The sequence below is a fragment of the Chondrus crispus genome, genomic scaffold (assembly GCF_000350225.1).
Source record: "Chondrus crispus Stackhouse genomic scaffold, scaffold_31, whole genome shotgun sequence".
NCBI classification, from domain to species: Eukaryota; Rhodophyta; class Florideophyceae; order Gigartinales; family Gigartinaceae; genus Chondrus; species Chondrus crispus.
In genome coordinates this window covers 228,958-240,770 of record NW_005179222.1, presented here as the reverse complement: position 1 = coordinate 240,770, position 11,813 = coordinate 228,958, and the positions used below count along the sequence as shown (strand labels likewise).

General features: G+C 51.5%; 4 protein-coding genes; 2 read left to right on the top strand and 2 right to left on the bottom strand.

Moving 5' to 3' along the window:
- Positions 1-5,615: 5,615 nt before the first annotated feature.
- On the top strand, positions 5,616-6,914 carry CHC_T00005733001 (hypothetical protein). Its single transcript, XM_005717620.1, has one exon. It carries the CDS (start codon positions 5,616-5,618, stop codon positions 6,912-6,914), a length of 1,299 nt encoding a protein of 432 aa, XP_005717677.1.
- Positions 6,915-6,931: 17 nt separating this feature from the next.
- Positions 6,932-8,519, bottom strand: CHC_T00005732001 (hypothetical protein). XM_005717619.1 is given in 4 exon segments: positions 6,932-7,226; positions 7,227-7,944; positions 8,289-8,461; positions 8,462-8,519. 2 exon segments carry the CDS (start codon positions 8,459-8,461, stop codon positions 7,227-7,229), a joined length of 891 nt encoding a protein of 296 aa, XP_005717676.1. The 5' UTR covers positions 8,462-8,519; the 3' UTR covers positions 6,932-7,226.
- Positions 8,520-10,889: 2,370 nt separating this feature from the next.
- On the bottom strand, positions 10,890-11,177 carry CHC_T00005731001 (hypothetical protein). Its single transcript, XM_005717618.1, has one exon. The coding sequence runs from the start codon at positions 11,175-11,177 to the stop codon at positions 10,890-10,892; it is 288 nt and encodes a 95-aa protein (XP_005717675.1).
- Positions 11,178-11,180: 3 nt separating this feature from the next.
- The window catches only part of CHC_T00005730001 (hypothetical protein), a 5,272-nt gene continuing 4,639 nt past the window's right edge, over positions 11,181-11,813 (top strand). The window contains exons 1-2 of the mRNA XM_005717617.1: positions 11,181-11,316; positions 11,573-11,813. The exon at positions 11,573-11,813 is cut by the window's right edge and continues 3,957 nt beyond it. Coding sequence (XP_005717674.1) covers positions 11,181-11,316; positions 11,573-11,813 — 377 coding nt within the window. The remainder of the gene's footprint in view (positions 11,317-11,572) is intronic.

Here is an 11,813-nt window from a genome sequence, read left to right as displayed (position 1 = left end):
AACGTCATGCAGACAAAAAAGAGGAAGGAGATAGATGTCAGAATCAAGTGCAGCGCCGGGACGGCTTCGGTTTGGGGGGGGGGCCGTGTGGTATCACAGCCAAGATTTGTAATTTGTACAGCACCCGCCGCCGCAGGTTCATTACAAGCGAGCGACAACACGTGTGCCTTACAGACGCGCGAGTACACGTGTGCCTTACAGGCGGATGGACCACACGTGTGACTTACAGGCGGACGAACTACACGTGGGCATTACAGGCCGACGACGTACTGTATACATTACAGCCCGGAGGTTGTACATGACATGGTACAGTAATAATGGCATAGTACAGTGCACTGCACAATAGAGTACAGTAGTACAGTAGGATGGACAATGTCCAAGACCCCGCGAACTCGCTTATTTAAGACACAGCCCCGTGCAATGAAAGTAAACAGTCAAGGATCTTTTGGGAACGGATATCCTTCGAAGGTGCGACATCGCGGGTCAAGACAAGCCTCTGACTTAGGCGACATTGTCGGCATCTGTCTTGCGACGTTTCCCTGGCTCTATTGCCTTTACTATTTTCTTCTCCTTTTCTCCGTCGTTGCGACTAAGCGAGTTAAGACTAGCCTCTAGCCTAGGCGTTCCTCTGTCGCTCGACGTTTCTACTGTTTTCCCTATTAAACATTTCTGTGGTATAACGGCAAACTACATTTAGATCTAGATTGGATCCCGCACTGTAGAGCCCGAGCTCTACAGTATGGACGTGCACGTGTGCACGACACGCACGTGTACTGTCAGCCCGATGCCTGACAGCGCTACAGTGCAGGCTGACCCGCACTACAGTAGCACACTACAGTACATCGGTACTGTAGTGTTATGATAGAATACTTTGTACATTAAATACGCGAGCGACCGACGACGGAGGAAAAGGACAAGCACGAGCTTGTCCACGACTATCCGTCTAGGTCAGCTCTGCCGCTTACTCTACTAGAACGACCGGCCTACTCTAGTCCGTTCTAGGCAAGGGACCGCGCGGGCAAGGACGCTCCAGCACGCGAGCGAGCCCGGATCCGCCTCCGCCCGTCGGTACTGGATCGTCTACCAGTACCGCACCGGGGCGTCGAGTCGTAGATCCGCTCGCGCGTGCGCGCGTCCGACCCCACCGCGCTCTACCACACTGCTACCAGGGCCCGCGTCCGGTCCGGTGTGTGAGTGGTGCTTCATCCCGTTCTCGGCGATCCGAGGTCTATAGGACTGTACGCATACACCCCTCTCCGCGGGGGTGTTTATGCTACAATTTCCATCTGTCGTTGCGACTACGCGGGCTAAGACTAGCCTCTAGCCTGGGCGTATTACTGTCGCACGACCCATTTCTCTCTCCGTACATTGTGACGATTGTCTGGCCGCGGGCTACGACGAGCCTCTAGCCTTAGCGGCACTACTGACATCTGTCCCGCTCGTTCACTCTAGGAGTTCCTGCTACTCGGGGCTCCACCCGTATTCGACACTAGTTGTTGGATAACTACTCTCCGCCCTGGGTTGGGTGAGAGGCGGAGGCTTTAGCGAGGGAACACGCGGCGCGGACGCGACGTGCTAATTGAACCGATCGGACGCGCTCGCGAAAAGGGAGTGGCTCACTGGCCAGTTACGCGCAGTCGCCCCATGGTGCATGAACGGGAGCGACCAGTAACGGGTTGGAAGCCAGCGCGCGCGGTAGAGAACCGAAACGGACGTACGTAGGCGCGAAAGGGACGGGGGCGAGCTTACCCCAGTTTACTGGTGGGGACGGGTGCCAGGTCTTAACCCCTCCGAGGGACGCCTCGGACACCTGTTCCAGTACAGTTGTACAATACCTGCCGCCTAGTGCGTGCCCGGTACTGTACACAACTAAAGAACTAGCGTCATAATTACTACTACTGCACGGACGCTGCTACTACACGTGTGCACTACTGTACACGCGTGTTGCTTACAGACTACCGCGCGAACGACACCTGTGCTAACGCCCACGCGTAACACGCGTAGACTACCGCACGGACGACACGTGTGCTACTGTACACGTGCGTCACGCCACGACCGGTGGGTACACGCGCGCGCTCCCTACACGTGGGCACACCCGCCCACGTGTCCACCGTGCACGGCGGCACGGCTAATAATCTCCCGGCACGCGCGTCCGTCGTTATACTACACTAGTCTCAAGGCTCGGGGTCCCCCTTTTTGTGTGTGTTCGTACACAACCACTTTCAGTGCTGGTCTATTCCGGGTCCGCACATTAACCAGTACGTCGTGCTTTAAAGTCGGCCGACGTACTTTACCTTTGCTCTACAACCGTCCCGATCTACCGCGGGACACTCTGTATTGGTTGCTACCTCTTCCTCGAGCTAGCTCATAGCTGGCGACCGCCACTATACTACCACCTTTCAGTATGCACGATACTAATTTCACTTTGTCTGCGTGCGGAACCCCTTTTGGTCACAATAAGTGAGATACGCGCGACTGACTTCCATCATTGTTGGTGATTCCCCTAATATGCCACTGTATTTTTAGGACGCGAGAAAACCTTTTTCAGACGAGTCAACGCGCCGCCATGCAGACTCAGTATCATTTGTTGAACGGCCCCCGGGGGAGGCGTCGTGCGTCGCATTGGCAGTAGAGACAGCTCCTGAGCGGCTAGGGCGCCACTCGGACATAATCTGGTTCGCAGTAGTCCTCAAAGTTTCATCATGTTCGTAAGTGGCACTGGAAACTGCCTGGTAGACGGCTAGTCCCTGGCATAGTGCAACTCTGATACCGTTGCGGTTGAGAAGGCTGCGTAAATTCATGTACAGCAATGGTGACTTCAAGCAAGAATGATGAAGCAAAGTCTCTTGTGGGATAACTCAACGAGAGATTCTCGAGCGGGGGATGATGAGGTGTATCCCTCACTGTGCACATATTTCATGGCGTCAATAAATGCGTGTTGCTCTTCAGATCTCTCTATCAGCTTTTCCAATCCTGTGCTGATTTCTTCCACAGTTGGTACAGTAATGTTGCTCGTCTGACCTGCCCTATCTGCCATTTCAAGTATCCAGCGAAAATCGTGTCCACGTTCGTGGTAGCTTCACACTTGCAAAAGGACTCACTCTACTCTTGTTCAAGTTAGAATCCTTTAGCCAACCCCTCGAACCACGCCAAATACGACGATTTTGACGGCTCTATACTCTCGTTGAGGGACTTTACTGCGACATGTGACCAACGTGTCAGAGGAGCCGGCGAATATATTGCCCGGGGCATGGCCTCGCACTATGCACCAGTGGTACGCAGCAGTTTCTTCGGAGGGCGCTGCGGCCCGACTACACGGAGGCAGTTCTTTATGGCGGGCGAAAATTGAGCGGTAGAGTGTACCAATTGTTCCGCAGCAATGCACACCGGAGGTAAGAGTGTTCACAAGTGCTGAAGCGGATTGTTGTGTGTTTCGAGAATGGCGTCTATTGACTTCGAAGTCATGTAGAACGCGAATTCTTTTTTGTGAATTTTCCAAATTTTGTCAAATAATCTCCTCCAGGTTCCGTTTGTATCAGCTCAGTCTTTGCTGAGGCAGACAAAGGGCGTTAGAGCTGAAATAGTCAGGCAGATGCAGTTCTGTGCAGTCAGGCTTGTAATGGACACACTCAGTTTCGATTGTAGACAGTTGCTCCCGTCTTCGCACTCGCATTTTTTCTCCCGACTTCAACTATGTATACGTAGTGAAAACTACTGTTGCGTTCTAAATTTTCAACTTACGATACCCAATAAAATGCAAGCAAATAAAAACCATGAGGTTTTGTCCTTGATCAGATTGTTGGAGTGACTTGACCTAGCGGATATTCCCTCATATCCATCAGCCAGGAAGGAAAAGGAAAGGAGGAGGCATGTAAAATGATTCAGAGATCGTTTCTTTGATGCTCTTGTCTTTTGTAGGCTTGTAACTGCCGTTAAACATTCGCGACCAAGTAGATAGGCTGTGGCATCAAAAGCGAAGCAGTAGAATGCTGTGAGTGAACATGGGTTGTTTGCAATGCCGTGTTGGGGCTGTATCCGTTCATGCAATTAAAGGACGAAAGTTTGGCGCTGCCGTCCCTGTCGTGAGAAAAATTGCTGCTTTTCTTTCCTCAAATCTCTCCAATAGTACTGGAACCCGTCAGGCCTATCTAGATTGAACTTTTTCTCATCAAAAATATCACATCGTTCCATTCCTGGGACCAATGAGCATGATTGGCAGCCCAGTTTACACGGGCAGTTTTATGAGCCTCAGTCAATAGTGGGACAGGATTTCGTTTCTGATACTTGTGTGTCCCCTGTTTCCTAACCTCACGCCATATTGTTTGGCGTGATACTTGTAAATCGAGATTTATTTTAACAGAGGCGCAGCTCTGTGGTTCTTTAGAAATCTCGATTTTTATCCACCTTTTTTCCCTCGGTGATAACTTTGACGGTCTTCCGGGACTCTTCTTAGTCCCATGCGATTCGGGATCTCTTAAAAGTTAGCGACGACCTTCCCGGATCGCCCCAGACGCCGTGCTATTTCAGTAGGTATGAATCCTTCCTCCTTAAACGCGAGGGTTTTTCCTTGCTCAACGAGCGTTAATTTGGTTCCTCTCGGCATGCTGGGTTGTGTGAATCGGTGGTGTGAGGTAGGGCCTTGCTGTGGGAGTGGTGAGGATCAATGTTAAACTATGTTGAGGTCTTTATCGCATTTAAGTATCTTTTTATTTTGCACGGAGTGTATAAAGGCTATAATTATGTTACTAACGGATACGAACAATTGCTTGTCTGCTCAAGCTAGATGCTGCCGTTTTAGTTTTAACGTCTCCACAATGTTTCAGCTTTGTTTTGGAGTAACATGTGCTAGTCGTTTTCTGTAGAACGCTTTTCTGACTACAGTACGACATTTTTTCCGAAACGGCTATATTTTTGTAACGCACTGTAGCTAAGGCCCAGGACGGCTACTACGGCACTGTGTGCACACTGCCTGCCGTCTTTCTTCTTCGTTTGCTGTAATTGTAAGATATCGCATGCAGTGCTTTCAAACTGAACTGCACTGTGTGGGCAGTAGCCGTGCAGTATACTCCACTGTAAGTTACCGATCAGCGTAGACGACACCCAACAGTGAGAAGCAGTCTACTGCTTCAAGCTTCACTATTGAGGACACGTGTCTACAATTTTTTTTTAAACAAAAAAACAGAGAAAAACAGAGAATCAGAATGATTCCGAATTGGATACGAACACCGATAGGGCATGACTTGTCCAGCAAGGATAATAGAGCGAAAGGGCTCATATGTTCACCAACAACACGAGGCCCGACTTTTATGTCCACCTCATCGTGCAACGACCGCGTCGCGACGAGCTGCAACGTCGATAACACTCTCGAATCAGTGCACTCCTGTGAATCGACCCGCTCCTATTCTCCCCTTCTTGCGCTTCGAGTATACGCTATGCGCTTTCGGTAGTCGCCGACTATTTGCCGGATCAACTACGAGCTGCATGCCACGCCTTTCCTCCTTTGCATTTTTCAGAGCGCAGAGAACCGGGAACAACTTCAGCTTCAATTAGCGTCCTCTGACGACATCCCTTCCCGAGCCACGCTTGATTCCCGCGACAGATCTAAACCCTTCATCATGACACCCTGTTTTGTGGCGCCTGTATCAATCCGACCCGGTGCACGATCACCCACAGGAACGACGGCATGTCAGCAGGCTGGCTGCCTCCGATTCTCTTTATTCCTTCCTTCATCAAGTCACCGCCAAAATCCCCCGGCAAGACAAGCTCACAGACACAAGGCCCCCACAATGTTGTTTAATTTCTTCTACAACCGCGCGGAAGACATCGACCTAGACAAACTAGCTGAAAAACACCCGGCCGTCCTCGTTACGGATCTCCGCAAGACCTTCAAAAAGCGCGTAAAAGGCAAAGGAAGCGATAAAAAAGAAAACAAGATTATCACAGCCCTCGACGGCGTGTCCTTCAGCGCAAACCGTGGGCAGGTCCTTGGCCTTCTGGGGCCCAACTCCAGCGGAAAGACGACCACGTTGCGATGCATCTCCACCATGTCTGATCCGGATTCCGGGACCGCCCAAATGTTCGGAATTGACGTGCACAAGGATCCGTACCTTGCCAGAGAGATGCTCGGGTTTGTCGCGCAGAGCGCGGGGCTCGACAAGGTGCTTACTGGTCGGGAGCATCTCGAACTCTTTGCAGACCTCGCACATCTCGATCGCGCGACTAAACGAAGGAACATTGAAGCATACATAGAAGTTTTGGGCTTGAAAGACTTTATTGACCGTCAGGCTGGTGTGTATTCGGGGGGAGTTATTCGAAGACTCGACATGGCCATTGCTCTTCTCCATCAACCCCCAATCTTGATTCTTGATGAACCTACTGTTGGGTTAGATGTCGAGTCTCGAATGGTAATCTGGAATGTTTTGAGACACCATCGCTCGCAAGGCGGTACAATTATTTTGACTTCACACTACTTAGAGGAGGTTGATGTGCTGTCTGACAAAGTAGTCATCATGGACAAAGGCGTCGTTATTGCTGAAGGGACTCCGACAGAGCTGAAAAACAGTCTCGGCGGCGATCGCATCTCCATTCGCCTGCAGGAATTTACAGAAATGGAAGAAGCCGAACTCGCATGCGCTACACTTCGAAAACGTGGGTTAGCGCAAGAAGCCATCATTAATCGAGTCAGGAACAATACTCTTGAGCTTGTCGTAAGCTCATCGAACGCCCGTGTAGGAGGCGAAATTGTCGGTGCGCTCGGAGAGATTGGATTCGAAAAGCTCTTCAGCTTTTCACAGTCGAAGCCAACTCTTGATGACGTTTACCTCGCGGCTACAGGACAGAGCCTCTCCGATGCCGATCAGGTGGCGAAGGAGAAGAGAACAGATAAGGCAATGCGCCAAGAGAGTATGGCGTGACTGAAACGGGCGTGAAATACACATTGTAAAGTTTAGTCGTATTGACATTTTTGTCTGAGATGTCCTCTTTGCCTTAAACGACCTCTGGTTCGGAAGAAAGAACCCTATGATATTCTCACACCCGTTTCGTGTCATCAGACCCCACGCGCCTGTCCGTCAATTGCCTCAACTATGAATCTGGCCTACAGAGAGCATCGCCATGATGAAGCTGCCTGTATGGTTCGTACAGAGTTGTACTGGCGAGTACAGGACAAAGGCTCAGAAATGACAAAAACCGAAACCCATTGCGAAATGACGTCCAACAGACGATGTTTATTCGGCGGCAGCTGCCATTTGAGCAGTGAGATGGGCAGCGAGCTTATCCTTCACAGCCTGCTTGCGCTGATCATAGGTCAATTTCACCATGCGCCACTTATCATTGTGCGGGCCATCAGACTTCTCCTTCTTCTTGAAAGAAGGGTCAGCGCGAATTTTTTGGTGAGCCTCGACGTACAAGTCCTCAATATCATCGGGTTGAATCCCGTCCGCAATGTACTTGGCAAACTGCCTCTTGTAGGCATCCTCATCTTCTTCGAGAAGGTAGTTCATGTACTCAGACACGTGAACACCGAGAATGCGACTCTTCAACTCTTCAGGGTCAAAGCCTTCCTCCTTCGTGTAGGCCGGGAACCGCTTCTCGTTGTGAGGAATGTTCATACCACCGTCCACGGCGCCTTTCATCGTGGCGAACACCTTCTTACCAGTGGTAGTGCGAGTAAGGCCGATATCCAAAAGGGCAGTAAACGGGCGCTTCTCATCGTCCTCCTCAATCTCGTACATCTCACCGCTTACCTCTTCGACACCCTTGTAGAGCTCATCGAGACCGAGCTTAGAGAGATGACGACGAGCGCAGAGAAGACCCACGCAGTAAGCCGCGGCGAAGTTGGTGAGGCCGTGCTTGATACCATAGCGAGGAAGCTCGTGGGCATAGGCGGAGGTGAGAATCTCGTCACCCTGGATACGAGCGGCAACAACCTGGCAGATGATGTCCCTGAGTGATTAAAAGAAATGAAGGAGAGTACGATTCAAACACGTTAGGAACACAGATGCTACTTCGTACGACGAAGGTCCGTGGCAATGCCATCAGTTTCGCCTCATGTACAACAGCATATTCGCGCAGTTACTGCCCTCGCGGGAGCGAGAAATAACCGCTTCCAATTTGGTTCCCAGATCGGCGCTACAGGACTGTGCTCGATTGGCACTGAAGCTATACGGAAGACGACGGCAGATCGAGACGATCCACATCGAATGGCAACGCATCAGAGTAACGCAAAGAGGCAAGACACCCAAGGCCGATGATCTGCATTGGCATAAGAAGCGCATCGGAAAACGTACTTGTTGGTGAAACGAACAACGAGTCGGTAGCGCGGGGAGTTGTACTTCCGCTTATCCTGAGTTACCAGGCGACGACGGGCTTGGTAATCTGTCTTTCCCTCGCGGCGACGGCGCCACTTAGTCTGGTAGCGCTTGCTATAGGCCTTGTTCTTTGCAAACTTGACGCGAGCCATTGCGAAGTTAGTCGATTGCAATAACACAGGCGTGTGTCCGAGCTGGCAGTGAGGAGGCGATGATGCTCTGAAGAGCTACACTGTGGATCTGTCGGGCGGTGGGCGCCGGCGGGGCGGCAATTTAGGGTCTGTAGATCCTACGGCTTACATCACAGAGCTTTACAGAAAGAGCACGCCACCCCGGCAGCTACCCATGTAACTACAAATGAGCACGAGTAGTTAACAAGTCCACACACTGACACGTGTACAGAATAATTCAGGACATGTTGGTTGACATGTATGATTTGTCATCATGTTCCAGGTGCGGTACCCAAGGGTAATGTTACACAATGTGCAATGTACTGTACAGTGCTACAGTACACCTGTCTCCCTGAAACCCGGCATGCTGACAGGTACCTAATACTAGAGGGGACGCCCATTAGTGCCGCTTTTGTTAGTGCAACCTTCGGATTAGTAATCCGAAACACAACAAACGCCACATGTAACGAGTTGTAACATAAATTTTCTTGATAAAAATACTACAGTAACAACCGTCACCCTCTAGTGTCTAGCCGACAAGTGACCTCAAATGAGGCCATTTGACCTCATAAAAATAATAAAATAAGTTGAACCTCAATCTCAAATGAGGAAAATTGTCGGCTAGACACTAGTTACCGGCCCCGTCCCTCTCGCTTCGAACTGGCCAAAAAATTCAAAGCTACTTTCAGAACCGAACACCGTTCAGGGTCAATAAATGCAATGGTTCCGCTCCCAGAGAAGACAGAACGACGCGTAGGCGCCTGACCATAGCACAGAGGCCCGAAATCACCGATCTACAGGCGAACCGAGTGTCGTTGAGATCACGGAATTGTTTGGAGATCTGGAAATTTTGGCGGCGGAATGTCAAGTGTTTGACCCGTTATCGTCCCTGAAGGTTCTGAAGCAGGCGTTTCTAACTGCAAAATACGAAGACATAGAATCAAAGCAGAGCAAGCCAATGGTAATTTCCGAATAGGTACAGAGATCCATGTACTGTAGTGTAGCGATGCTACAGACTAATGCTGTTTCGGAATAGTGCTGGTTTCTTGGTTTCCGTATGGGGCGGCACTAATAGATAGGGACCCCTGTACTGTATGTACTATCGCATAGGATAACTCGCTGTTATCCTATCAAACGAATTCATAAGATATCCTTCGCTTCCAGGGTCATTATCGGCCCAGTCTTCGTCTCCGTCCTCAGTGCCCCTATTCCCCACCCCCCAAACTCTCATCACGCGCCCCCTTACGGTACACCAAAGCCCTACCAAGTGAATCCTTGAGACAAAGCTGCTCTCTGTTCGTTCGGCCTCCACGTAAAGCCAGTGCCTGGCACCACAATCTATCGTAAGTGCAAGGCAAGGAGGGCTCATATCCGCAAAAACCTTGCTCCTGACATCCGCTTCTCTTCATCACCCGCGACTACCCGCATTCTAAGCGCGCCTCTCACCCGTACGGCACCCTCTCCAAGCCGCAGAACAGACGCATACACCTACTTGCAAGACGACATGAGCGCGCAAAACGACTACACGCCCGTGCAAGGGTCTGCCTCCACTTCTAGCGCAGTGGCAGTAGAGACAAGAAGCATCATATCGAATGCGGTGGACAAGGCCAAGGACGCGATGCCAGATGTGAGCCATCTCTACCTTCAACCGCTGGATCCTGCTTCCGAACTGTCGTTCGGGGACCGGGCGTCCCTTGTGTGGCAAAGCTCTCATTCGTGGGGCGAGTTCTTCAACCTCAGAGCCATGAACCTTCCCCCGCTGGAGGAGGTCAGAACGCGCATGGGAAACAACGTCGAAACATATTTTTACAATTATTTCTTGCTCACTTGTTTGCATGTGCTGTTTTTCGCTTTCGGACATCTGGGGAGCTTACTTTACATGATAGCTTGGGTGGCCGTGGTGTACTATATGTTTGTTGCGCACCCTGAGACGGTAGAAATTGGAAAAGTAAGTATTGATGAGAAGGGGAAGTGGATCATTGCGATTGTTTGCGGTTTGCTTGCTGTTTTCGTGGGGAATGGGTTGTCCCTAATATTTTCCGTCCTGTGGTTCATAGCAATTGTCGTCGGCATTCACTCCGCGATTCGAGACGACAGTCTGGATGGGGCACCGTTGGTTGGCGTGTAATCAGGCGTCTGTACATGACTGTATGAAAAAGAATGTGAAATCCGTGGTAAGATTTCACAGATTAGTGTTGTGGAGCGGAAGGTGGTGGGTGGTTGTGTAGCACAGTATCATCATGCACCTTGCAGTATTCTAAGTTATAATAAAGACGCCCGCGGCAGCCGTCTTGCGTCTCAATATCTTCGCCGATGAGATCTAGTCGCACTGCACCGATTCGGTGGAGGCACGCATCGCGAGATATAGCCGTCTGCGGCGGACCTTCGCAGATCGGGACGGAAACGAGCGTCAGCATGTCCCGCGCGTCGCCAGCGTTGTTACACGGCCATTGTGCACCTGACAAGGGGTACCGTGGAGGCATACGATGCTACAATAATTTAGATTGGAACAGATGCCAAGTGCGCAAGTAGGTTGCATCCATTCGACGACAAGGAGAGGAGGAGCGGATTGCCATGATCTTTGCTTCGATATAAAGTTACTGCGGACGCAGCACCCCCTGGGGCGCAGCACCCCCTGAGACCACAGCCCCTGGGAAGCCTCACGATGCGGGGCGCTATGCCGCACGACGACAGGCATGGCATGGTATCACGGCGTACAGAAGCCGAACGACGTGGACGGGTTTCCGGAAAAGACTCCCCCGCAAGTCTAAACCTGGCTGCCTGCGCGAAGGATGGGGATGGCGGGATGCCAGCAGATTTGTGCGTAGAAACAGCTTGTTGATGATAGTGACGACAAAAGCGTGAATACGGGGAGGAAGGTCGGCCACGCGCCCCCTTTCGACGACAAGGAGGGGGGAAGGCAGGAGCGGGGGCCCTTTGCACTGCGCGGATCAGCGACGACGAGCGTTGGCGGATATGAGGTGGTTGCACAAGCAAGCATGCAAGCTGCTGGGGTGCGTGTGGAAGCGGTATTCGGGGATGCGGAAGACGAAAGCCGCACGAACGCATGTTCTCGCCTGTCGCGCGTGTAAGTGTCCTTGCCACGTCGTGATGCCTGGCTGACGGGCGCGTGTACTTGTCATACGAAAAAAAACACTCGTCCACCGCAGGAGCGCGCACGGTTTGCACACGCCTTCCGCCCGCTCCCCAGACCTCTCAATGCATTTTTTCCAGCCCCCTCCCTCGTGTCGAGCCACAGTCCCTCCCGGGCCCATCTCCACCCTGCCCCCTGCAAGCCCCCCTGCAAACACATTTACCCTCCCCCCGAACCCCC

Excerpts from the sequence above, each read along its gene's own strand:
- CHC_T00005733001 (XM_005717620.1), top strand. The coding sequence starts at position 5,616 with ATGACACCCTGTTTTGTGGCGCCTGTATCAATCCGACCCGGTGCACGA.
- CHC_T00005732001 (XM_005717619.1), bottom strand. The coding sequence starts at position 8,461 with ATGGCTCGCGTCAAGTTTGCAAAGAACAAGGCCTATAGCAAGCGCTAC. Across the intron at positions 7,945-8,288 it reads GTTGTTCGTTTCACCAACAA|GGACATCATCTGCCAGGTTG; the intron begins GTACGTTTTCCG and ends TTAATCACTCAG.
- CHC_T00005731001 (XM_005717618.1), bottom strand. The coding sequence starts at position 11,177 with ATGCCTGTCGTCGTGCGGCATAGCGCCCCGCATCGTGAGGCTTCCCAG.